The following is a 27325-nucleotide window of genomic DNA, read 5'->3' as shown; positions in this document are numbered from 1 at the left end:
AAAGGCAGATTTAAGAATGTGGGATATGCAAGTCTGGTTTCTGAGGATGACAGAAGTTACATGTTACGAAGATTCTTAAGAACAGGGATCTAGTATAGAGTGAACTCAGCACAGAAACGACAACTTAATAATATGCTTGTCTTGATATGTTCTGTTGCTTCAAGCAAGTTGTGTGGGCTGTTATCTCCTGAGAAATCCCTATAAATAGTATTAGTAATACTTTATAAGTAGGTGAGGAGAATTATTTTTCTGAAGCGTTTCGAAATTCTTAGATGAAAGGCTCTGTATGGAGCAAATTGGTATCAGCCTGTTCTCCCTCTTCTGATGCAGGAGAAAATAGGCACCTTAGGGTGGGAAGGTTGGCTTATCTTTTGGAGTTCTTTTATAAATTGCTTTTGTTGAATTTGAAGTGGATATCAGAAGCTCCTAAGGATACAGTTAACTATAAAAGCAAACTCTTTGGGATTTGGGATTAGGGATTAACTCTCTTCCTCTTAGATTTAAAACAGGTTTAAATATTAGTTTGTAATTGGGCAGACTTAGGGGGAAAATGTGGTCCTTTGATGATCCTGGATCCCAACTTTGTTTTTTTCTTACTTTTTCTGTATTTCAGAGAAGGGATAAGGTTGACTTTCTGAAAAGGAGTCAACTTTTATTTTCATTTTGAGAATCTCTTAAACTAACCTGAAATTTTTTGCTGCCAAATAACTTGTAGGAGGTGTTGGGACAAAGTTTAAAAAAAAAAACTACATTCATTTACAACGTATGCATTTAAATGTGCATAGTCAAATGCATCCATGTGAAAACAGCTTTGCTTAGAAGATTTAAACCAAGTTTTTGCTTTAGAGAAGCTAACAGTCTAATGGCAGGATAATAGGTATATATGCACAAGTAACCATAGCGCATGGTGTTTTTGAAAAATGCATGTTTCTTCCTGAATTACCCCTACTTAAAGAAATAATGGTGCACAATAGTAATGTAAATATTTTGGAATAACTTAATAACAGGTTTTGCTGTTTATGCATTTGCAAGAAACTTTCTATTAATGTCAAAGAAAAATGAACCAGTCTAGATGCATAGGAAGGAAGGTAGGGCTAATTTACTTCCGTGTGCCTTGAAACCAGAGCTGACAGGTCAAGTGTGGTGTGTTCTCTCTCCCTCTCTCTCTCCCTCTCTCTCTCTTCCCCTCCCCCTCTGCCCCTCGCCCCCTCTCCCATCCCCCCTCCCCTCTCCCCCTTTCCCACTTTCCCTCTCTCGGACTCTCCTTTAAAAGGAACACCTGTTGCAGTGGTTAAAAACTGGTCTTGCGGGTTGAGAATGCATATTCTCTTTAAAAATGAAATATATTCTGTTCCAGTGTTACCTGTACTTTGCTGCCTGTGTGACTGCTAAGCTAAGCTCTCTCTCTCCAACTGTACAAGAATTCCCAGTCAACTAGTAGGTGAAGTTTCCAGTATAGATTAGTCACCTGATTTACAGCATTTGCTTTCATAGCTTTATCACAGATTGTGTTTAAAATCTTCATTGCTTTGCTTACCTTTTAGGGTTCAGATTTACTATCCATTCAGTCTGTGGTCTTTAGCCTTTGGCAAGCTTCCAAATAAACAGCTCTTTTGTAGAGATTGTACCTGTTTTATTTGTTCACCCTTGGGTGGTGAACCAAAGATCGCTTGAGTAATACGTTCCTTCCCCACCTTCAAGCTTGCTCTAGCAGTGACACACACGAGTGATGCCCTCCACTCCATGGGGTAGGTTGGAGGGGATTGGGCTTTTGAGGGCCCGGGAAGGTAATTGACGCAATTTACATTTGTATAATGAAGAATTGAGTTCCAAACAACCATCTACTAGTAAATGAACTCTTAGAGTTGGTGGCCTATTTGTAATGGGAGTTCTGCATGTCACGATCCTTGGTCCTACTGGTAGTTTATAATCTAGCCAGATTTAGTTCTCAAAAATAAAAGACCCCACTTCTTAATCACTAAGAATAAAAAACGAAGGTCGACTTAACTGCAGTATGTGACAGCAAGTTTTAAAGCACAGGACCTTTAGTTTCCTCACAATTTTGTCATAGATTGCCCAAGTGTTTCTTCGAAAGCTAGATGATACTGTCAGTTAACGCTAAAACAATTAGCTATCGCTTAAACGGGTGTATGAGTGTGGGCTTCGGACCGATTATTGCGTGCGTCCTGTGCGCCACGGGCTTGTTTGCGAACGTGTTGCACAAGACCTGGGCTCCGCAAGGTGGGGCTGTCAGGAGGCGGGGCGAGCTGGGGGCGGGGCCTCCCGGCGGTGTCACCAGTGCGCATGGGCGAACAGGTTCCTCCGCTCTGACTGACCCCTTCAATTTCCGCCGCTGTCCGAAACCGTTGCGAAGGCCGTTAGCTGAGCGCTCCCGGAGCTTACTGACTGACAATGTCTGACGAAAAAGATTCCCTGCGGGGAGGCATAGAGGAGGGAGAGGAGCGGGTGGTGAACATCACCAGTAGTGCGTACTCCGTGAAGCAGGCGGAGGAGGAGGCAGATCCCATGAAGGTGGAAGTGGCGGTGGGGGCTGATGGCTGCTCTGAAGGCTGTTCTGACGACCTCAGCTGTGGAGAGGCCGACATAGATCCAAATCTCCTGGGGCTTGAGGCTGACGAGGAGAAGTGCCGGAGTATCCGCAAGCAGTACCGGCAGCTCATCTACAACGTCCAACAGAACCGTGAAGACATAGTGAACACAGCGAGCGACTCGTTGAGCGAGGCTCTTGAAGAAGCCAATGTCCTGTTTGATGAAGTGAGCCGAACAAGAGAAGCGGCTCTCGATGCCCAGTTTCTTGTTCTGGCTTCTGATTTGGGTAAAGAAAAAGCCAAGCAGCTGAACTGTGATATGCGCTTTTTTAATCAAGTAGCATTTTGTGACTTTCTCTGTATATTTGTGGGACTAAACTTGATGGAAGATAATGGACGTAATGCGTTGAGTGGTTGTGATGATAATATAGCTCTTTCCTTCTGGGAGACAATACAGAAGGAAGCAACATCCTGGATATTGCAAGCTGGAACATTCCACTTTATTTTTGGTTCATTCAAATCAGAGTCTTCTGCCCGAAAGCCCCGACGTGAGCACCAGAAAAAAACTCACAGAATGGAAGATAATAGGGATATGCCTGTAAAACTGAGGAAGTTGGACTTGAGTAATAATCAAGAAGCGACAGAAAAAGAAGTAGAAAGAATCCTGGGATTGTTGCAAACGTACTTTCGAAAGTATCCTGATACTCCTGTGTCCTATTTTGAGTTTGTGATTGATCCAAATTCTTTTTCTCGTACCGTGGAGAATATATTTTATGTTTCTTTCATTATAAGGGATGGTTTCGCAAGAATAAGGCTTGACCAAGACAGGCTGCCAATATTAGAGCCAATTAATATTAACCAAGTGAGTGAGGGAAATGATCCCAGTTCCTATGGCAGGAAACAAGGGGTTATATCTTTGAGTTTACAGGACTGGAGAAATATTGTGGCGACTTTTGAAATTTCAGAGGCTATGATCACAAATTCATACTAAATATTTTTGTTCCTAGTATAGGATGCATTTTGTGGCTTTTCTAAAAGTGTGTCAAAATGCAGAGTTAAATCCAAACAAAAGCACATATTGTTACCTCTTGTAAAGTGAAAAAGTATTTTCAAGAACATCAAATTGTTTACTGTGCAGTGTGATTTTCTTGGTAGTTTATAAGATAGTCAAGACCTTCTGTTATTAAAAAAAATTTACTGGCATGTTCATGGGAAAATTTTTTGAATGTCCTTTGAGACTATTAATAAAAATCATTTCTGAATTTCGTAAGTTAAAAGGTATTTGATAATTTGCAAAAAAAAAAAAATTTAGTTATGATGCCCTGTGATACTGTGTTCCTCTGTTACAGGGAACCAAGGGAGTCCCATATGGGGCTCCTAACCAGGTTGGGGAAAGAGTGGGTGAAAAAAATGGTAAAAAACATCCATAGGGCAGTGAATATGCAACATTAATACTATAAAAAAAAAATTAAGATGCCTTGCTTCATTGCAGAGAGGGCTCAGGTCAATGAGTGGGTATCCATATTCTAAAAAATTTCTCCTGTGATTAAACTCAACAAAAGTCGAGTTATCTCTACTCTAGTAGACAAAGCATCAACTAAGTGCTGAAAAGTCATTAGGAACTGGTCAAATACAGGAATGGTATTCTAGGCAGGGGATATGGAGGCCAAATATATGGGATTGTGAGAAATTATGGCACCAGAGAACCATAAAAGGTTTTGAAAACTATTCCATTTGAATGTTAAGCGGGGCAAAAATTGAATTACTTTGTCTGTCATTCTCCTCAGAGATAGAAGATATTTTTGTCAGATTACTTCAAACACAAAAATCGTTTAACAACCAGTTATAGTCTTGATATACTTGGTTAATTTCTTTTCTGGCCCCTACTTTCCCTTTGTAACTTCTGCTAGTACACAGAGTGTCCTTCAGAATCAGTGATGTTTTATTATGTAACAGCCTTGAATATTTGTTTCCAGTTCAATTTGGCATTTCTTAATAAGGCTTTAAATGCCTGGAAACTGTCCCTGATTAAACTGAAATACAGGATTAACTTATCCCAAAGTTCTTTACTTCGGATAAAACCATAAATGCTTTTTTTTATTACTTGCAATTGTTTTAAAAATACATATTATAGACTTATTTGGTGGTTATTGCCAAAAATTGGGTCTTTAAGGAAACAGTTTTTGAAGGTGCAGTGAGTATGCCTATAAGCTTCTTTTCTTGATCTCTATAGGAATTTAATCTTCGGTGGTAGTGGATTTTGCCATTAAACATTATTTGGCAAGTGGATAAGTATTTTGCATAGTAGTAATGATAAACTTTCCAACTAAGCCTAGTGTCGTGCAGGTTGAGGAGATCCAAAGACTGAATGACATCAAGATTGAGAAGAGGGATCTTAACGTATGGGTGGGATGAAGGTTCTTCAGTAATGGAGGCTTTTAGCAAAAATAGAATTTCTCTTGAAACTTGGCCAGTTAATTTCTAAAGTAGTCATTTCTTCCCCATTTTCAGTTGAAGGAATGCTGACCCTTCCCAGTGTCTACCATCCTTTGATTTAGCAGTGATGAAAGCATCTTTTGGCCTTGCAGAGTCTCTACTCAGACTCTACTCAGACTTTAGCATGTCTCTCTACCAGCTGAGTTCCTAGGGTTTTCCAGAAATTTGCTGTTTGAAGAAATGATATTCTTAATGATAGCAAAAAGATCTTGTCTCAGTTCTTTAGTGGCCACCAGATTGCTCTGTTATATGCCTAGTGTCTTTACTAGGAGTATGTGAAAGTTAGTGATGACAAAAAGCATTAATAGAGAAGGTAGAGGTTTAGTGTCTTCTCTAAAGTTATAGCTGTTAAAATATAAATCAAGTTGACCACTTGTTTTTATTTTTACTGATTGTCATGACATCTGGGTTTTCTCATCACTTTGAAATTAAAGTGACTGCTTATATTGAAGAACAAAGGAGATTGACCAATAGATAATTGTAGAGATTAGGTATGAACCAAACTGCAAATCTGGTTTCTCACTAATATAGTTAGAGTTGCTTAAATTTCACAGTTTCAGTAAAATCAACTGAACTTAAGGAGCATATTACGGAAAAAATTTTTTTTACTAGAACTTTGTTATATAACAGGACCACTTTCTGATCAAAGGACCTGCCTGGGGTCAGATCCTGACCCTCTTGCAGGTTCAACTGGGCAAATTAGTGAACCTATAAACCTTATTTGTCAAGTGGGAATAATACCTGTCTCTTAAGTATACAGTAAGGATAAATTTAGAAAATGTAAGTGACAAGTACTTTGAAATATGAATAACTGGGTAATGTATAGTGAGAAAAGCAAGAGACTTATAATCATTTAGACGTGGGTTCCATGTTCCATTCTTGACTCATGGGCAAGGTTCTTATCTCTAAGGGCTTTTATATTATCATTTCTTAAATGGGAAAGACATCTGCTTGGCAGACTGTTGTGAGGCTTAAGTGGGATGATGTATATAAAACATCTAGAATAGTATCTGTCTCATTGTGAGCACTCATGTAAGTGCCTCACTCTCTGAATCAGGGTCAGAAAATCCACCTCCTTCCATGGTGACAACTGTGTCATGGTTCATTCACTTTCCTTTAATTCTAGACATTAAGTTCTTTTGTTCTGGGGAATCCATTTCCAGGGGATTGGAATTGGCACTATGTTAATTTACTTAACTGAGTACCCACTGGGCCAGGCATTGCTCTAGGCACTGGGGGAAAAGTGGTGGACAGAAAATGACCCAACTTTCGTGGCATTATATTTTAGTGGGTGTGTTAGTTTTCAATTGCCGCTGTAACATTACCATTTAGTGGCTTAACACAACATAAATTTATTACCTTTTACAGTCTGGAGTTTGGAAGTTCAAAATCTCTTTCTCAGGGCTAAAATCAAGATGTCCCCAGGGCTGGTTCCTACTGAAGCTCTGAGGGGTGAATCTGTTTTCTTGCCTTTTTCAGTTTTTGGAGGCTGCCTCTATTTCTTGATTCACAGTCTCTTCCTCCATTTTCAGAGCTGGCAGTGCAGCCTCTTCTGTCTTCACACTTACTACTGTAATGAAGTTTCCCTCTGCTTCTCATACAAGGATAATCCTGGAAAATCTCCCCATCACCAGGTCCTTAAATCACATTTCCAAAGTCCTTTATACCAGTAATGTATTCACAGGTCCTAGGGATTCAGATTGGATGTGGGGACTATCGTTCAGCCTATCACTGGGGTGGGGCTGGAGGGGGACCACAGTATTACAGTTAATGATAACTGCTCTGAGGAAACGCTGCTTGGGTCGTGCTTGGCGTGCTACCTCAGGGTGGTAAGGGAAGGCCCCGGGAGGAGGCATTTGAAATGGAATCTCTTATATTTTGCCAGAATACTTGAAACAGAGTACATGTTAAATACTACCATGGCTTTAAATAGTTAAGGTGCATAATAGCCGAATATCTAGATAATTAATTGATCATGGAGAATCAGCTTCCGTGATTGTCCTTGGAGGAAGGTAATGTAGCAAGATTCTGTTTCCCTGAGCAGGAAGATGGTTCTTTGTTTGGTTACTCACCTCAGTATTACTGTTTGGTACTCTCCACGCTGCACCACCCATCAACATTGACTCAAAATTTCCTTAGGCCAGGATTTGGGAACTTTTTTCCTGCAAAAAGCCAGATAATAAATATTTTAAGCTTTGTGGGCCATATGAGCTCTGTTGAAACCAGTCAACTGTGCTATTGTTGCAAAAATGGCAGCAATAGACAATATTGAAGCAAATAAATGGGCATGGCTGTTTTCCCATAAAACTTTATTTGAATTTCATATAATTTTCATGTATCATGAAGCATTACTTTTATTTATTTATTTTTTTGCTTTATGTTAACCATTTTCAGCTCAGGCTGTAAAAAGAAAAGGCCTGATGGATTTTCCCCACAGGCTGTAATTTGCCAACTCCTGTCATAGGCCTAGAGCCCAGTCTTTTCTAGAAAGTCTGTAACATTTAAACCACCATTTAGTGTTCTTTCTTTGCTGGCCCATAATTCTCTAAAGCACAAAGCGGCTTGAGGTACAGAACCCCAGTGGATGCTACAGCAACATAGTCATTGGATTTCAAAAGACACAAGCAGTTGGTAACCTGGTGGAAGTTATTTATCTCTGCAAACAAGGAACCCAGGCAGAATTTAGGGAACTTGTGCAAGTTCACACAGAAGTGGCAAAGTCAGGTTCAGGTTTGGACTAAAATCCAACCTCCTAACCCACTGTGCTCTACCCTTGTATTTCAGTGTTTTTCCACACTTTTATTTTTGTGGATGAGAAAAACTGAACTGCAGCCCAGACTGTCAGTATACCTAAGAAATTAGGAACTAGCACCCAAGTCTTTTGTTCTAAAAATATTTTTGAACATCACATACATGCAAAGTTGGCACTGGTGCTACAGGGATGAAAGACAAAGATGCCTGTCCTTGAAGAGTTGATGGGACTCTTGTGATGACGCCAGTGGGATCTCAGAGGAGGACTCAACTTGGGTACCATCAAGTAAAGGCTTCCAGCTAAATCTTGAAGGACATGAAGGGGCTGGGGTGGAACAGCCTGTGCTAAGTGCCCTGACAACATGGGTTAATGGAGTTGTGAGAAAGAAAAGGAGAATGTTGTTTGGGAACTTTAGAGAGACAGTGGAGGAAATGGGACTTACATTGGGGTCTTAGAATGTTGGTAAAAAGAAACCCTTTTAAACTCTAATGGAATGCTTTAGAAAGAGTAATGTGTTTGTGTACATTGAATAAAAATAATATAACATCCTTCAGTCTGTCTAGGTATTGGGTCAGGATTTGATGGGGAAAGGACATTTCACGTGGGCGGTGGGAGTACAGTGCAGGGAAGTTCAGGGGACATCTGGAGAACACTCCACAGCTTTTTGACTCAGTCCCAGGCAGGTTCCCTTCTTTAGGTAGGGGAGAGTTAGTAACTTAAAAGGGCTTTTTCCTCCCAGCCACTGTGTTAATATGTATTTATTAAACTCTGCAGTTTGGTGAGTTAATTTCATTTTACAAATGAAAAGACGGAGAAACTCCTAAGTACTAGGTAATTATCGCAAGTTTTACCTAGCTTAGAGAGTGGTAGAGCAAGTATTTTAACCTAGGCCAGTTCACCAGAACTCTTGTATAATGGTAAGAAAACCCAGTGTAACTCTCTGCCCAAGGATATAAACCATGTTTGGGATGGGACGGGGCGGGAGGATAAAGATTACTTATTCTGATTTTAAATAAATCTGGCACACTTGAATTGCTTTTGGCCTCTTTTGGGGGAGTCTGAAGCAGTGTTTTACTGGGGTGGCAGGGAAAGGCATTGCTGTGAGGCAGATGGAAGAAAGGGAAGAATAGTGTAAGACCAGCAAACACCTTCAGGTAAGAAGTTTGTGTATTTGCACTTACATCCTATAGCAGTGGTTCTCAAAGTGCGGTCTGGATTCCTCTGGGGACCCCTGAGGCCCCTTCAGGAAGTCCTGAGGTCAAAATTATCTTCATAATATTAAGATAGTATTTGCCCTTTTCACTCTAATTCTCTCGCAAGTCTGCCAGGGAGTTTTCCAGAGGCTACAATACTGGTGATGTTGCAACAACAGACAACACAGGAAAGATATGAGCTGCCTTTTAAGACAGACATTAAAGAATTACAAAGATATAAAAACAATGCCACTCTTCTTGCTAATTAAAAATATTTCAAACAAATTATGTTTAATAGGATATTTAATATTTCAATAATTTAAAATAGTAAAACATTTTCTTAGTTTTAATTTCTAATATGCTAAATATTAATAAACCCCATTAACCAGAACTCTTTGGGGTCCTAAATAATTTAAGGTTGTAAGGGGAGTCCAAGACTACAAAGTTTGAGAACACCTGTATCAGCTACTATGCTCAGCAGTCACTATTTCCAGCAGTTGTAGGTGGAGGAGGAAGGAGGAAGCTTTATTCTCTTGTCTCTCCTTACCCCATCTGTGTGCTCCTTCCTTATAATGTCTGGGGGAGCTGTCTTCCATTGTCTTATTTATATTTCAGGTGGGAAACCACTTAATTACAGCTGAATGACGGCAATTTCAGTTTTAAGTTGGATAAAAATTTAAAGATACCATATTTAGTTCTGGGGTCAGCTGAATTCTTCAGTTGCCTATGTCTTACTGATTTTACACAGTTGAAAATGTTCAGACATTTTCTTTGTAAAATCTGTGCACTGGTTGATATAATTTGACTTTAACGTTGAACCACAAGAACCCAGGTGTGACACAGAACTTCAGTACAGAGCAAAATGTTGGAGGGAGTATGTCGCTTTTCAGCATGACAATGCAATATTCTTTCTTTTGTTCTAGTAGGTATGTTGGGGGAGATAGTTAACAAGAACCAGTGGTTTTCTTTTAGGCAGACAGTGATTGTGTTCTGGCACCGTCTGTGTTAAGTACGAGGCATGATCAAAAAATACGTTGAATATTTGAATAAAAAACTTATTACAGTAAAAGACACATCACTATTAACCCCCCTCAAATACTCCTCCTTGCTTCGAACACACTTATCCCATAGTTCTTGCCACTTTCTGAAGCAGTTCTGGAAGCTGTCTTTCATGAGTGTCTTTAGTTGTGTTGTTGTGACTGCCTCAGTGTCCCGAATTGCTTCAAAACGTTTACTTTCCTGGTCATTTTGACTTTGGAGAAGAGCCAGAAGTCACACAGGGCCAGATTCAGTGAATAAGGTGGATGAGGACCACTGTAATGTTTTTATTTGACAGAATTGCTGTACCAGAAGCAGTGTGTGACATGGAGCCTTTCGAAGGCTCTGTTGTGATAAAAAAAAAACTATGGTGAACGTTGCTGCCAAGTGCCATCCAACAGAAAGGCAGGGATCTTCCAAACAGGAACCAGTGTGTCAAACCTTACTAACAGTATGTGACAAGTTTCAACGTGTTCGGTGCAGTTAGTTGGGTGTGAGCTGCAGTTGAGAGAAGGTGTGTTTTAAAGTGTGCCGTAAATCATCCTCCATCATGACAACGCTCTGTGTCATACATCGCTTCTGGTATGGCAATTTCTGTCAAATAAAAACATTACGGTGTTTCCTCATCCACCTTATTTACCGGATCTGGCAGTGTGTGACTTCTGGCTCTTCCCCAAAGTCAAAATGATTAAGGACATTGAGGCAGCCACAACACCGCAACTAAGGACACTCCTGAAAGAGGACTTCCAGAAACTGCTTCAGAAAGTGGCAAGGAGGGGATAAGTGTGTTCGAAGCGTGGGGGATTAATGGGCAATGTGTCTTTTACTGGAATGTGGTTTTTTTAATTTAAACATTCACTGTATTATTTGATCATTCCTTGTACATACAGATAAAATGAGGCTGAGATTAAAAATGGTTATTTTCCAGAAGAACATCTAGCTGCATTTATTAGTTAATTCTTTCAAACCAGGAAGTCAGCCTTATGCTCTTGGAGGCCAACTAGAGAGTAACTTGTTACCCGAGGCTCATATTGATCCTTTGATCATATTGATCCTTTGATCTGAACGGCAATTATGACCACATTGTTTTTCCCCCCACAGTGCCTTGTATTGAAGGAGGAGCCTCTGCCATGATGCCAGTTGATGAATACTGGCTCTGTTTACCAGCCTCTCATGTTAGACCTTTTGTACAGACGGTCAGGGTGATGCAGTCTTGTCCCCACTGTTGCTGGTTTCCAGGTGCTCTCCCTTCAGTCCCCGAGCCATCACGTGTACCTGCCTTGCTGCCAAGGGGCAGCCACAGTGCCGCGCCGCCTGCTCCACCTTCCTCCTCTGCACCCCCTTCCACATCCCAAGCGTCCTATTCTGCTGACCCTAGGCTCCGCCTTTCATCCCCTACATCTGATGATAGGCAGGAGAAAAAGGTAATATTGAATATATCACCAAAACAGTGTTCAAAGCTAACAGGGAATAGAACTAGGGGGATGAAATGTCGTCTTAAAATTAGAAGTCTAACATTTATATAATAAAGCCTGTTATGTGCCAAGTACAAAGAAACTAAACACTAAATATAATATAAGAGGCTTCGTGCTTAAGTAGATTAAAGAAATGAGTTTTACAGAGTCATGCTTATTTATTTACCACCTCCCTTCCTTTTTTTTCTCCTTTGTTTATTTTAAATGCCCTGCAAAAGCAGCGACTTTTACATTTCACTTTTCAAGCTGACGTATGTCAATTAATGATTTTGTTCTGAATTTCTAGATTTTATGCCTTACACAATGCAGACAAATCTTAAATGTTTGGCTAATCTGTTTCATTTGCTATTAACAGGGACCTGTTTTAATCTGAGACCATAGCCCACTCATTATTCTACCTTTGACTGGAAAGTAAAGATAACTACCAAATTGTACTGATGGTTCTATTAAAAACACAGTACAAATGTTTTAAAAACCTAATTTAGAACCTCATTTAAAAATCCGAGGAAAGAAATGGCTGATCAAACGTAATTTAGTCCTAAGTTGATTTTGTTGGGCCATGAGGACCATTCTTATGTGAAGGTACTGTATGCACACTTCAGCCATCTGTGTGCATATCTGTGATGTGAGAACATTGAACATTTCCATTTGTGTGCTAACCTATAAATCAAACATTCTTTTCCTTTGAAATTCTCATTTGCTTTTCTTTAAAGAAAGGTTTTATAAAACTTTCAGACATGGCTGCTTTTAAGTTATTTTCCCTCTCGTCGTTTTTCTTCTTTAGGCTTTGCAAGAAGGCAGACTTCAAAAGCTACTAAAAATGAATGGCTCTGAAGATTTTCCCGAGTCCTACGACTATGACCTCATCATCATCGGAGGGGGCTCAGGAGGACTGGCAGCTGCCAAGGCAAGGCTCCTCGTGTGTGATCGGGTTACCACAGATCTCCACGTGCTCGGTGGGATTTGTCTGAGCCACTCGTAGGACATTTTGCACGTTAACTCGAGTGGAACATGTTAAGGGGAATCATTTTTCCAGATTGAACTATCTGTTCTTTATATAAAAGTATTAGGTCCTGTATTTGGGACAGATTTTCATTCATTTTAAGTTTGGTGATTTTTCAAAGATAATAAGGGTTGTATGGAAATGGCTTGAAATTAAATAAATACATTTCTTATTCTTTATAAATATTAAAACTTTTTTTTTCACTATGATGATTGCCCTATTCAGAATTCCTCCTCTCCAATAGAAAGATGGAGAACAGTTGGGTTTCTTAAACTTAGTAAAAATAATTTGCCTGCTGTGTATATGAAGTGAGCTAAGTGAATAACCTCTAACTCCGTAGCCTGGGGGTGATGGGGTAGAGGATGTATAAATAAAGGTGAGGAGTGAGGCTCCCGGCCATGAGATGCATTTTCTGTGTGTGAAGGGGCCCTTGGAACTGTCAGTCTTCCTGAAGAGGTTCTTTTAAAAGAAGAGGTGTTTATACTCCCTTAAGGTGTGGCTTATGGTGAATCAGTAACGGTCGATTCCAATGAAGCTGCCCAAATTGGGAGCAGGCCAGTATCTGGTATCTAGCAGTCTTTGCTATAAATGACTCAAGACCAGTACTGGGTATATATATGTATTTTACTGTAATGATGGTGGTTTTGAAGGACACATAGACTCAGTCCTTTCAAATATTCTTTGGAGGTCTAGTTGCTAATACATGGAGCTTATTCTCTGAAAAAGATAAAGGATACTATGTGAAGTGAACTTTTGACCATTGTCATCATTCTCCTCAAACAGATTTGGCAACCTTATAGGTATCATCAACTTTTTCACTGGCTCCTCTCACACAAAAATTTTAGGAAATCGGACAATTTCAGAAGAAAAACTTCTCTAATGTTTTGCCTAGAAACCGAAATAAAACTTACAAGTACTTTAAAAAATATCTTATAGGATACAGGCTGAATCAAGGGTTGTTTACTGTCAGTAAATCTGTTTTACTGGCTACTTAACCATTTGCTTAGAAATGGTCATATATTTCTCAGATTATTGCTTAATTTATTACTGTTTGAGTCTAATTATATACGAGGATTCTGGGGTTTCCAGCTGACAAACAATTTTACAACTGTAATCTTCATAGTTCTTAAAGCTACCCTTATGACTGAAGATCGCTCAGTTTTTATCTTGAAGTTGCACTAATCATTTTGGAATATGCAATGTCTAGGTATTAATAACTGGTTATACTTTAGGCATTATAGCTTAATAAAAATAGCATGGCTTTTTAACAGCCTACTTCCAGATTATCATGTTACCCTTTCTAACTCATTTTGATAATTTTGTTTTCCAGGAGGCAGCCAAGTATAACAAAAAGGTGATGGTCCTGGATTTTGTCACTCCAACCCCTCTTGGAACTACATGGGGTAAGCTTTTAAAATATTTTAGAAGTGAATTTGTAAGAGCAGGGTTTTCCCTGGTATGGGTTTAAATGACTCCTAAAACCCAATTAAAAAATTAAAACAAACAAACAAACCAAAAACGTACCTTTTTTACTTGGGCTAAGTTAAAGTGGACTCCAGTTAAATGTTGAAAATGTAGGTTCTTTGGCACAGAGTCAAGATAATACAAAACCTTATCCAAAGTTGTTATGATTTAAAGCCCATTTGAGTATCCTAGTATATTTAAGGGCTTAATAACCAAAAATTTAAAGTCTATATCTGTGGATTTCTGTTTTAAATCTACCTCTTAACATTCAACAGAAACTGGAATCAGATACCTTAATAGATAGCCCTTGCTTCTTCTGAGTCTTGGTGAATTATATATTCATTTTTCATTTATTCAACAAGTATTTATTGAACACTTAACTGTGAACCAGGGCCACGGAGATGTAACAGTGAACACGGCAGACATGAAGTTCCTGTCCCTGTGGAGTTTACATTGTGAGAATCAGCGAAAGCTGAAGACTAGACCACCTTCTTTTAAAAATGCTCATATATTGAGGCCTGCGCAGGTCCCAACCTGTCCGTGGTTTGGGGTTGCTATCTGCCTCATAAAGCAAAGTAGAGGGTTTGTCTTCTGGGAAGACAAAGTCGTCTTCTCCTCTGAGAAAGCCTCCTACATCGTTGGCTTGGGCATCTTCCAGGAACAGGAGGGCCGAGATGGAGCCCTGGTGAGTTTGGGTTTTCAGCTCAGAGAGGCAGAGAGCAGACAGTGGTTATAACCAGAACATCCAGAGTGGGGTATAGTTACCTCTAGAGCGCGTCATTGCTAACCCAGCCTGGGCTTCATGACGGTCATAGAAGTGGATTCCTTAATAATAAAATAATGCAGTTAACAAAAATGCTCACGTACACCAAGTTTTATACGTCGTTCCAGACCCACTGCGTCCCAGTTATGCCCAGCTTCACAACCCCTTTATCAGATAAACCTGCTCATAGATTCAGTGGCAAGTATAGGGTTGTACACAGAGTAAAATACCAATTTCTGGTCTCTTTTATCAGCAGTCAGTTAATTTCGAATCTTTGATGTATGTGGAAATGGTGGAAATCTGCTCATTTTTTTGTTTTGTTTTAGGATGTCACTGTTTGGTATATAAGGCTCTCTGAACATAGAAATGTCACAGACTTAGGAATCAACTTGTCTAAACTGTATTGGCTACATTAAGCGAATACATTAGGATGGTTCATAGAACAGTAATAATTGTGGACCTTTTTCTGTGAAGGAGAGGTCCTTCAAAGCTGCTATAAACTGACTTCTCAGTGTTTTTGCAGGTCTCGGAGGAACATGTGTGAATGTGGGTTGCATACCGAAGAAGCTGATGCACCAAGCAGCTTTGTTAGGACAAGCCCTGCAAGACTCCCGAAACTATGGCTGGGCTGTCGCGGAGACGGGTATGGAGGGATAGTTACTCTTCCGTTTGTGCTTTCTGGGGTTTGAGCTTGCAACGTACCGTCCATTTTTACGAGACTAACAGTAACCTAGAAGTTGTTTTTTGTTTGTTTGTTTACATTTTTAATGGGTAAAAATCACTGCAGTTATCCTATGTCAGGGAGCTCCAAAACTATTACGGTAAGAACAGACATGGCAGTTACGAGTGTCTTTCTTTTATAGAAAACCAGAATTCTTCAAACAAATTCTCATAATTACAGAGAGTTTCATAAAGGAGTACGAGTTTCATTGCTTTGCTTTGAAGCTGTTGCATTTTTCTCTCGCTCCAAAGAAGTCTGTTTCATGAGCTGGTACTTTGAGGGTAGAGGGGTGGTTTGTTTGTTGAGAAGGGGTTGGTTATTCCTTGTTGGATTAACAATATTTAGAGTACCCTAGAAACCCTAGAAAAGTTGAAGAGGAATTTGTTGGCTTTCGAAAGTAGATTGCATTATCTAGTGGAAGAATAATAGGCCTAGCACAGCTTCATGGCTAATTAATGAGCTAGGTCACTATGCCCTGGAAGGGTGAAACTCCAACCCCTACCTGATTTTAGTTTTGAGATCTATGAGGTGAGGGACACTTGAGGGAAAATCTTCCAGCCAGTAGCTAGAGTAAATTATTTTGTGGCTTTTTCTGAGTTTTAATGAATAATTATTATTTTTATTTAAAAGCAAGTTATAAATACATGCTTTGAAAAATTTTGTTCCCACTCAAACTAGTCATGCTTCCTTTGCTGATGCTTTTCCTTCCCATTTAAAAATTAACACTACTTTTTTTCTAAGTCTGGAATCTTAAAAAATTAGTGACTTTAAAAGTTTTCCTATGCTGGGGTCTTATCTCTTTCCTCAGACCCTTACAAGGCTGCTTTCTGTCCATAACCTTTGTAGGCCTGAGGCTGGTCCCGAGAGTTTCATGATTTGGTTCTGAGACGCCATGCCCCATGTCCTTTACTCTTGACCAACGAAAAGAGCAGTTGAGCAGACTCTCTGGACCTATGGGACATGAATTTAACACATAATCTACTGATAGTCCACTTCTATTCCCTCCTCTGCCCCACTCCAAGTTATTATTTACTTCCGTGTCTAAATGCGCACCAACCACGTCTACCATTAACACACTCTTCCCCTTTCTGGAAGCCTACTGTTAACGCACCTACCTAACCACAGGGTCTCCCTTCTGTTAATTTATTAGGCCGTTTAGTAGACATTTTAGAAATCCTACTGATGAAGTTACATAATATTACTATTAGTGTGCCAACTGTTTGCACTTGAGTGTCTGCTGGGGCAATACGGAGATAAATAATTCAAATCATAATACAAATCGTGTAGGCACATGGATTCTGTTCTCGTTGATGTACTGATTCATTGATGTACAAACCAAGTACCCTGGGAGCCTAGAGGTGGAATTGAAAAACGGATTTAAGAGGTGATGGAGATGATTTCTCAGATGTTGTGTCCCTGACAATGAGCAGAGGTGGGGGGGGGGGTCACTTCGTTTAGGCAGTGACAAGAGAATGAGTAAGGTACATATTTGAAGAATAGCAAATACCCTGGTGGGTCCGGAGTCTGGGTGTGGAGATCACGGATGAGGAATGGGTGTGAGGTGAGGACTGGTGCTGTGAGCTGAACACCCTGGGTGGTTTGGGAGGGAGGTCCTAGGAGGGATGTGTAGACTAGCTTAGCAAGCTGCACAGTTTTGCCGAGGGCAAGATGGAGCAGATGCTAATAGATGCCTCCTTTGATGGCTCCTGGTGTAGTAGGAAGAAAATGGGGAGAGAAGGTGAAGACCGTCTCTGTAACAGAGAGGGAGCTGCCATCTGCCCCCTTCCCCATCTCAACCTTCCGCCACTCCCCAGCTTCCTATGGCTTCACTGAGGTCCTGCAGGTCAGGACTGATCATGTATTCGCTATTCCATCTCTATTCCAGTGTATATTTAACCCTACTATCCCTGGAGGGAGGTCCTGTTCCCATTTGTCAGACAAGGAAACCGAAGCTAGCAGGTGAAGTGGTTTGCCCATGTCACAGCTAAGAATAGGCGGTGGTACTGGGATTTAGACTGAGGTATTTTGGAGTTAAAAGCACATGGCGTTTACATCTTGGACTTCAGAGCACATAGCGTTTACACCAAAAGCATCTTTTTAAAGCCACGATGGCTCCAGTGGCAACTTTTTTGTAGGACCAGAGCTTCAGGAGCTGTTGTAGGGGCCGGCACAGTGAGAGCTTTTGACATGGCTGTGAGTGCGCCTCTCCTTACCACGCTCTCCCCAAGACGATGAGAGATTATGTAACCTGTAGGCCGCACTCCAGTATTGCTTCTGTGCCTTTGGGAGGAAAACCTAGGAACTATCCATTTTCTTTTCTAACCACTCCCATAACATCTGTGAATCTCCCTCCGCCCCCAAATTATTCCACACATACTCTACCAGTATTCTCAGTGGGACTTCTTTCCCAAGGGGACATCGAGTTAAGATCTTTCCTTCACCCCAGCCTCCTGACCCATTAAATTGCAGGTTATTGTAGTAGGTAGACCTGGGCACAAATTCTGCCTTTGTCATTTACTACTGCCTATGTGGACAAGGATTAAATACAATAGTGTGATTAAAATACCTGCCACTTAACATGTGTTAGTTTCTGTCCTTTCCACCCAGACTCACTTCTTTTAATTCTTTCATTAGTTTCAATAAATCGCAGTAGCTTCAGCTGAGTACTTTTCTTGGTTCTTTGTTTAATGGGTTGTAGAAAAACAGTTAACAGATGTTATGGGAAGTTTTTATTTGAAACAAATATAGTGCCCTCTTAAAAGAGGACATTTAACAAGAATATTAATCTGAAAAAGTCTAGAATTTGTTAGAAAAAGTAAGGTTGTCGGAGGCAAATTTTGCTTTATAATTTCCATTGACTGTCTTCTTCAGACTCAATGCCACTGCCCCTTAAATCTAGGTAAATAACAGTGCTGGGGGAGGTAAATTTAGAGTCATAAAATGTTTATGCATTCTTGGGGTGGCTGGTACTCAAATTCGTATGTTCTACAAGTTGATGTTAGCTTTAAACTATCAAATCTTAATGTAAAATGAAGTCAGTGGAGCAGATTGCTTAATTTGGTTAGAAATATAGAAATGTGTGTGTGTGTATATACACACACACACACACACACACGTGTATGTGTGTGGGAGAGAGAGAGAGGTCTTTACAATCTTAAAAAGGTAAGACATAAGTACAGGCCTCTACTAAATGTGAATTTTATTAACAGGCCCATTCAGTATGATTCCAATACATTCAATAATCCGTGGTAGAATATAACTTGGTGAGCTGAGAAATCTTCTTTCCAGCAAAAGAATATCTCTGCAGTTGCCATGTAATAGTGATAAGCACTAGCATACTTAATTATGTTGAATTTATTTCTAAATTACATAATAAAGAACTAATAAATGTACAGCAACCGAGATAATAAACAGCCACTGCCACCATAGTGCACATGTGTACATTAAAACCAGCAGAAGCTTCCTAATTTCCTGAGGTTTTAAAACTTGAGCCAAATCAAAGTTGTTTTATTTGTCTCTTCTTACACATATCATTTATCCAACTAATTGAACATGTACCTCTTTTGTATTTCCCTTTTCCAGATTTTAAAGTAGAAATACAGTTTTCTGTTTTTATACCTTCTACCTCTTGTATTTGTCAGCAGCGATCCCCAAATCTTTGCTGAGAGCTGTTGAAGAACTGTGCCCTCTAGTTAAATCCCTTCACTCTTCCCAAATGGAAGCCTGGTGGTTTGTTTGTTGTTATCTTCAGCTTTTCTCGTTAAGCCTTGGGCTTCCAAAGTGAGCTGGGGCCTAGCAGTGCCCTCCTTGCCTGCCAGGATCCCCGCTGAGGGGGTGGTCATTACCTCCATCCTTTTGGTGCTGAATGATTGTGGTGAAGAATCAGTGACTATAGATAAATGTTTATGCATTAGATCTTAGAGGGTGAAAGAAACTTGGAAATTTTTCAAATGAGAAATCTCTAGAGGCTGCTGAGCCATATTCACAACAGATAAAAGCATGAAGACTTATTTTGCATTTTTCAAACAGAAACACATCTAATCTCATGTCCTTGACCAGAGAACAGTGTTCCAATGTTCTGAGAAGAGTGTCTTCTCTGACACCGCAAATAGTTCTGAGCGTGTTGAGGGAGGAAAGGGACCTGGGCCAGGCACGTAAACTGGATGAATTGGTCCTTTCTGGAAGATTTTTGGTCTTTATATTTTTCAGATTTCTCTATTTGAGTTTTTGTATGCTCAAGAATTAAATGTACCTTTAAAATATTAAGTATTTTGGAAGTTTTAGGATCCGATTGTCATTACAAAGAAAGCAAGATCATTGGTTTGCAATTGAGGGCTTGCAGTTTGGGGATGTATTCTATCACACACCTGACGTTTCACATACATTGTGTGCGTGTGTCTGCCATTGAGTTAGTGTGTGGCCTTGGGCAAGTCATCCATCCTTCATTTCCCTGTGCATATAATGGAAGGAACTCATGCCCCTTCAGGTGCTTTGAGGTTCACGTGAGAAGGTGCATGGAACATGTTAAAGATACTGGGTAGTTCTGCTAGCTGGTTACTGTTGTCAGACCTAAGGGTGTAGCCTGGCTCTCTGTAGTAGGACGTGATCAGATCAGGAGCGACAGAGATGGCTTATGATGACCCAGCTACTGGCATCGGCCTAAAGACACACCCAGGTGAAACACAAATCCTGCCTGGCCAGCTAGAGTCTGCCACTTCTTTTTCACATTTTTTTTTAAAGGGGAACAGGACTTTATTGGGGAACAGTGTGTACTTCCAGGACTTTTTCCAAGTCAAGTTGTTGTCCTTTCAATCTTAGTTGTGGAGGGTGCCGTTCAGCTTCAAGTTGTTGTCCTTTCAGTCTTAGTTGTGGAGGGCGCAGCTCAGCTCCTGGTCCAGTTGCCATTGCTAGTTGCAGGGGGCAGAGCCCACCATCCCTCGCGGGAGTTGAACTGGCAACCTTGTGGTTGAGAGCCCACTGGCCCATGTGGGAATCCAACTGGCAGCCTTTGGAGTTAGGAGCATGGAGCTCCAACCGCCTGAGCCACCAGGCCGGCCCGGCCACTTCTTTTAATAGTGGTGGTGGCCGGGTGCCAGCCCCATAGGCTGCTCCCAGAGGCTCAGCATTGAATTCCAACTGGTAGACCAGGCCAGCAGAATCAGGAGGCCTTGGAGAAATGCGGGGGTTGTGCCAGCAGATGGGCTGAGTGTGGGGTTACGGAGTATCCAGGTAATATTTGGGAATGCAGGAAGGTGGTGGATTGGGGGATTATCAGAAGGCAGGGCAGCCTTAGAGAACTGGGGTTCCGGGCATGTTACTACCCACAGTGGTTACCACCAGTAGTGTATGAAGTAGGAATTGGGATTTTGCAAGATCAGGAACTCAGTTGTCAGAATGGAATGCAAGGTCAGGACCATAGGAGCTTCGGGAGTGACTTGATGCTGAATCCCAAACTGATGGATGGAACTTTTGAATTCCTTCTTCCTGAACATAATCGCACAGATTGGGGGTGGGTGGAAGTGGCTGCCTACTATACCAGAGGATAAAGGAACTTTGGTAGAAAGGGGGTTTGAGGAATTTGGATATCAGGTGACGCCTGGAAGGCTTTAACAGAATTAAGGTTGCGTTAGGTCTCATCATTGAAATAACTGAATTTATTGGTGCTATTATTTAATCTCAACCGTGTTTTCTTTTAGAATATGGCATGTCCTGTGTGATTAGCAGACTGTTATCCACTTGGTGGCTCTACAGCTGAAATTTCACAGATGAATCTTCCTTTGATCTAGTTCCTGTTTCTCTGTGGGGGCGTTTTTGGCACGCTGGGCTGGACAGCTCCTAGTTGTAAGGAACTAGAGTGAAGGATATTTAACATCACTGGCCTTTGGGCGTCCCTAAGTCACTATGACAACCAAAACCACCACCAATAATATGTCTGGGATTTGCTTAAACTATCCTAGTTAAAAAAAAAAAAAGAGGTATGTGAAATGAGATTGGTAAGATGTTGGTCATTGTTGCAGCTAGATGATTGGCACGTGGGGGTGAGTCACATGTACCAGTGGAATTCTGTTCCACACCTGGCGGAGAAACAATGAGACCTGACCCTTTTTATAGTGGTGGTTGATGGATGCCAGACCCATAGGCCGACCCTGGCAGCACCCCCCACACCCTCATGTCCCCAGCTCCCGGTCCTCTTGGCATCACAACCACAGTCCTCTGCAGTCATTTTTTTTTTTTTTAAATTGAACTGATCTCTCAAGGTTTGCTGCAGTTCTAACATTTTATGATTTTGTGAATCGACTATCTATGATCTGTTCTCTAGGATGCCACAAAGCAGTTTTTGTGCTGTCATTCCCACTTCCAGAGGCTGGCCTTTGGTTCTCATAGACTTGGTTTTACCACTTCCTGTGTGGTTCCTCTGAATCCAAGACTCACACTCCTCATTTCCTCGATAGAAGCTTTCAGTATATGTTGATTTTTCTTGTCCTTCCTTTCAAACCACAGCATTCCTAGAACCTGCCGTCCTCTGGCCACCAGAGTATATTTTATCTATATCTTATTTTTTCCTAGTCATTGATAAGTTATTAATTAATGAATGACAAGGATTGATTTTTTTTTATCCATTGAAATTTAATATTAGTGCCGTGACTCAAAAGATTAGTTTTATGATAGAATTGAAGAACCTTTCTCTCTCTGGTGAGATTGGGATTTGGGGGGCAATGAGAGAGACTCTTAAAATTCTTTGTCTAGACCAGGGGTTAGTAAACTTTGTAAAGGGACAGATAGTAAATATTTTAGGCTTCATGGTCCATATGGTCTCTGTCACAACTACTCAACTCTGCCGTGGAGCACGAAAGCCGCCCTAGATAATGTGTAAATAAATGATCGTAGGTATATTTCAATAAAACTTCACTGGGTAGCCAGATGGCTCAGTTAGTTCAAGCGCGAGCTCTGAATAGCAGGATTGCAGGTTCGATTCACAAGTGGGCCAGTGAGCTGCGCCCTTCACAACTAGATTGAAGGACAACGAGCTGCTGCTGATCTTCTGGAGGGGCAGCCGGATGGCTCAGTTGGTTAGAGTGTGAGCTCTCAACAACAAGGTTGCTGGTTCAATTCCCTCATGGGATGGTGGGCTGCGCCCCCTGCAACTAAAGTTTGAAAACAGAAACTGGACTTGGAGCTGAGCTGTGCTCTCCACAACTAGTTTGAAGGACAACGACTTGGAGCTGATGGGCCCTGGAGAAACACACTGTTCCCCAATATTCCCCGATAAAATTTAATAAAAAACAAAACAAAGCAAAAAAACCTTTATTTAAAAGTGGTGATGGACTGGATTTAGCTGGTGGTGGACCTTGCTTGGCAGTCCCTGGTTAAAGCCAAATCTGGCTCCATCAGAGTCGCTTAGGGGTTATTACAAATGCAGAGTCCTAGGTTTACCACACCTTGTTAACCCCGCAATTACTATTTACAATCCAAAGTAAAATTCCTGTTCATTTCTAGATAAAGAAGAGAAACAGTTGTGAATGGTTATTTCAGTCTTAAGAATTGCCAGGAAGCCTCGCATTATTTAGTATTCTGGTAGTATTCTAAAAAGGAAAGAATATTTGAAGGTGAAAAGGTTGTTTATGTGCTTGAAGTGAAGTATTTGCCCTTTTCATTTGCCCTGAATTAAAAGGCCTGCTCTTTGTACTCTATGTGAATAGTTACTGAGAAACCATCTTTGCCAAGCAGTTGGAAAGCTAAACATTTCTTCTTATTTTCTTATGCAGTTAAACATGACTGGGCAAAAATGACAGAAGCTGTGCAGAATCACATTGGCTCACTGAACTGGGGCTACCGGGTGGCTCTGCGGGAGAAGAAAGTCACCTATGAGAACGCATATGGGCAGTTTGTTGGTCCTCATAGGATTAAGGTAATTGTGTGACAGCCTGAGGAGCTCTTTGGGGTTTGTTTGTGTTAAGCTTTGGTTGGGGGTGGGGGAGGAGAAAAGAAGGTGATTATCCTAGTAAAAGTAATAGCCACTGTGGCGCAGAGTGTCCAGTTTGATGCTTTTGCCATCCCATCTTATGGGGCTTGCTTTTGTGGTGTGGTAAAGGGTAAGGGTATTTGGATTGGACGTGAATCTTGGCTCTGCGTCTTAGTACTAGCATTGTGACCTGAGCAAGTCCCTTAAGATTACGCAGTCTTAACACCTCTTACGTGTTACCAAATTTTTATGAAGATCAAATTGGACAGTGTGGTGAATGGCCTCCTTTGTTTAACTATAGAGCTTACAATTCTACAGAATAACAATTTATTGAAAGCTGTCATACTGCTTCCTTTGTAGGCAACAAATAACAAAGGCAAAGAAAAAATTTACTCAGCAGAGAGATTTCTCATTGCTACTGGCGAAAGGCCTCGTTACTTGGGCATCCCTGGTGACAAAGAATACTGCATCAGCAGGTAAGGGGAAATTGCAGGGAGGAAAAACCCATTGTGGATTTATGCTTTCGCTTTTTCCTTCAAACCCATGTAGTCCATTTCCTAAAATGTAGCGTGGTTTTTTGTTTGTTTGTTTGTTTTTCTTTTTTTCTTTTTGCCCAAAGGGGCAGGAGATTGGGAAAAAGAGAAAGGAAAGATTATTTTAGAAGAGAGAACATTTTAAAAATTCAAAACTGTAAACCTTGGTCATCTTACCACTCAGAGTTAATGTCACTGCCAGCATGCAGAATATGTTTAAATTTATATTTGTATTTGAAATTTATATATATGTGAGTATATAGTATAAATGTATAACATATAAAACTAGCTGGATATTCACAAACATTTTGTAAAGTGATACATGTGTATATACTTTTTTTTTTTTTTTTTTTTACAAAACTAGGGTCATCTATTAGCTTACTCTTAACACTTGCAATGTGGACACTAAAAGAATTAGAGGATATAGCAGACCATTTAGATTTATCCATCCCTAGTCTCTATTCATTGTTGTTCAAATGATCGCAGTGTCAGAGTAGATAGACTTTCTGAAATAAGTGAGTCAAGCAAGATTTAGCTATGTGATTTATTTTTGCCCATCAAATGATAAATTGTTGTTCAGGTATTTTAAATCATAAAGACAGGTTGTTGATAAATAGGTCCTCTTGGATGCTATTTGCCCAGGAGTTTCTGATTGTGCTTTTACTCTTTTCAGATTCTTTTTGGGGGGTGGGGGGATATAATTTTTTTCCTTTGTGTCTCATGGGCGTAGCACAGATGGCAACTGTTGTCTTGAATGGGCTCCCTTCTCATATTTAAAAAAATTCATTTTCTAACAGTGCTTTTGTGATACCTCTCATGTCTTGTATATTCTTCACTTAACTAGAAGGTTTTGTCAGGTTTTTCCTTTTTACCGTTGGGTTTTTGTATTAACAAAGAACAGCATATTGATAGTTTTTTCCCATCCCTCTCCCCACTCTTGATAATTGGTGTTCCAGATGAGAGGTAACACACTTTCCACCACGGAGAGAGCTGAGTGGTGAGATGAGGGTGGCATTTGCACATGGATGATATTAAACACATTAGTGGAGAATTAATTGCAAACAACTCACCATTTTGTTTGTGAGTTGTTCTGTCAGAGATAATATGGTTCATTGTGTTTGTCCATGGTAGCTTAAGCTCTACCCCCAAAGTAACTGGGTGGCAAGAAAGGGAGAATGTCTAAGACCTTATGAAAATTTCTCATATATGAGGTGTGTAGCTAATTGAATATTTTAAATCTGAAAACTCTTGTTCATAAGGAAGTAAACATATTTACTTTGATCTTGTCATTATACACATATGAACATTTTCCTATTTTTTTTTTCCTTTTTTAAAAAACTTTCTTTTCAGTGATGATCTTTTCTCCTTACCTTATTGCCCGGGGAAGACCCTGGTAGTCGGCGCATCCTATGTGGCTTTGGAATGTGCTGGCTTTCTTGCTGGCATTGGTTTGGATGTCACCGTTATGGTGCGGTCCATTCTTCTTAGAGGATTTGACCAGGACATGGCCAACAAAATTGGTGAACATATGGAAGAACATGGTATCAAGTTTATAAAACAGTTTGTACCAATAAAAGTAAGTAGGCTGCCTGTAAGTCTGTTGATTCTGTACTCCTGTGAAAAGTCTAGAAAGAAAGTTGGGTGGGTGATGGAAGCATCCTTTTGGCATTATAAATTAGGAATGCTGTAATTGTGTGATACAGAAACGTAAACTTGTACCTGCCTACCACCTAAATAGCTCTGTTCTTATTGGCAGATTAATAATTTCTTCATTTCCTTCTGAACTTTCTTACCTTTGGTTCGCTTCTGTTTAATGCTTCCCTTTATGCATTCCTTTACTTCATCTCTTGTGTGTTATACTATACTGCTTCATACATACCAGTGATTTAAATAAGAGCTCAAGACTAGACGGATTTAAAATTTTTTCCATAAGACATTTCTCCTCAGTATACAATGTAGTCAACAGATGCACAATGTTATTCTGGCTTCCCTGAAAATGATTATCTACTTTTATGTGGGTTGGCCTTTCATGCTAATCTAATCTTTTGAAAATGCCGAATAATATGCCAGGTTCTATTGGGACTTACTAACATTACGACATAATGTTTTGTTTTGATAACATAATGTTTTGATACATGAGAGTGACAGAATTGAGCACTTCGCCTGTCTCACATTAATAGTTTCCTGCATTGCAGGTAGAGATGGGACTATTTTGTTAAACTTAAGGAACCTTAGCAGTCATTTTAAAAATTGCTCAGTGGGTTAACTTAGTTTCGTTGCGTGACCATGAAATCTCTAATGTTGACGGAGTATGAGTGTCGGGGTCAGAATGACCTGGATTCAGTACTGCTCTGCCGGATTCTTGCTTTATGGCTTTAGGGGAATTACTTACCCTCTGTGAGCTTCGGTTTCTTCTGTAACATTGGGATGATAACAGCACCTATTCTTGTGAAGACCACTTTGGCTTACACTCAGATTCATTTTAGACTTAGTCTGTGCCAGGTACCATCTTTCTATCTCATAATTGCTGTGAGGATTAAGTGCAGATTTCCTGAAGTTATCAGTACTTGATTGCTGTAGCTGTTTTTTAGGGGGTAGAGGTAGGATTTGTGTTAGGACTATGATTAGAAAACAGCAGCAGTATGCATACGAGTATGCTTTACTGATAGAAAAGTAACGTCTTTCTTTATAGCATCTTAACCTCTGGGGAGGTGTGGTTCCCCGTGAGAAGCTGGTGGACCATCCCTCATGTATAAGCCTGTGTTTATGCACATGACAGTTTGCCAGGGTGTCTCCGATGCCCAGAGGCCAGTAGTGAACACTTGCTGTATTATAAAGTGACTGAGTGGAAGAAAAGTATGCGAGAGGAAGGAGAGGGTGTATTTTGGACAAAGAACAGAGTATGAGCAAAAAGGCTGTGGGAATTAACATTGTTCTAAATGCAGAAACTGTTCTGGATACAGAAAAGGCCTGACTGGAACAGAAAAGTAAGGCAGAGGAAAGAATTAAGTAAGAGGTAGGACGAGGCCTTTGTGATTTTTAAGCAAATCTAAGCCAGGGGCCAATTCAACTCTCCTCCAAAGAAGACCATTTTACCTTAAACAGGAAAGACGTTTCTAGTATGTTCAAAGGGACTTAAATAAATAAGAAAGGGAGTTCAAGAAAGAAATCTTTACTATTTATTGATGTTGAAAATAAAATGACCCTTGACAGTTTTCCCATACAGAGTGGTGTACTCTAAAGGTAGAATAGAAATTGCAGGTGATTTTATGGGTTTCTCCCAGTAAATACTTTACAGAAACCCATGATTTGGCTGCCATTCAGAGATGTCAAATGTTAACCACATACTTGCAGAATCCTTCAGGTGATGGGTCT

General features: G+C 40.3%; 2 protein-coding genes across 4 annotated transcripts in view; both read left to right on the top strand.

Annotated features, from left to right (window-relative positions):
* The window catches only part of TXNRD1 (thioredoxin reductase 1), a 57966-nt gene that overhangs the window by 8543 nt on the left and 22098 nt on the right, over nt 1-27325 (top strand). For 2 of the 3 annotated variants that reach the window (XM_033116419.1, XM_033116420.1), the window contains exons 3-8: nt 12288-12410; nt 13837-13909; nt 15257-15376; nt 23221-23363; nt 23778-23893; nt 25301-25526. In XM_033116419.1, the coding sequence (XP_032972310.1) occupies nt 12324-12410; nt 13837-13909; nt 15257-15376; nt 23221-23363; nt 23778-23893; nt 25301-25526 (765 nt within the window). In that variant the 5' untranslated portion in view covers nt 12288-12323. Of the gene's footprint in view, nt 1-11168; nt 11453-12287; nt 12411-13836; nt 13910-15256; nt 15377-23220; nt 23364-23777; nt 23894-25300; nt 25527-27325 lie in introns of those variants that run through there. The other variant, XM_033116418.1, reaches the window with a different exon arrangement.
* Nucleotides 2323-4371, top strand: EID3 (EP300 interacting inhibitor of differentiation 3). Its single transcript, XM_033116421.1, has one exon. The coding sequence runs from the start codon at nt 2413-2415 to the stop codon at nt 3538-3540; it is 1128 nt and encodes a 375-aa protein (XP_032972312.1). The 5' UTR covers nt 2323-2412; the 3' UTR covers nt 3541-4371.

Source organism: Rhinolophus ferrumequinum, chromosome 10 (genome assembly GCF_004115265.2).
Source record: "Rhinolophus ferrumequinum isolate MPI-CBG mRhiFer1 chromosome 10, mRhiFer1_v1.p, whole genome shotgun sequence".
NCBI lineage: Eukaryota > Metazoa > Chordata > Mammalia > Chiroptera > Rhinolophidae > Rhinolophus > Rhinolophus ferrumequinum.
The sequence above is the reverse complement of the archived record's forward strand: the minus strand, read 5'-3'. Positions and strand labels throughout refer to the sequence as shown.

Excerpts from the sequence above, each read along its gene's own strand:
- EID3 (XM_033116421.1), top strand. The coding sequence starts at position 2,413 with ATGTCTGACGAAAAAGATTCCCTGCGGGGAGGCATAGAGGAGGGAGAG.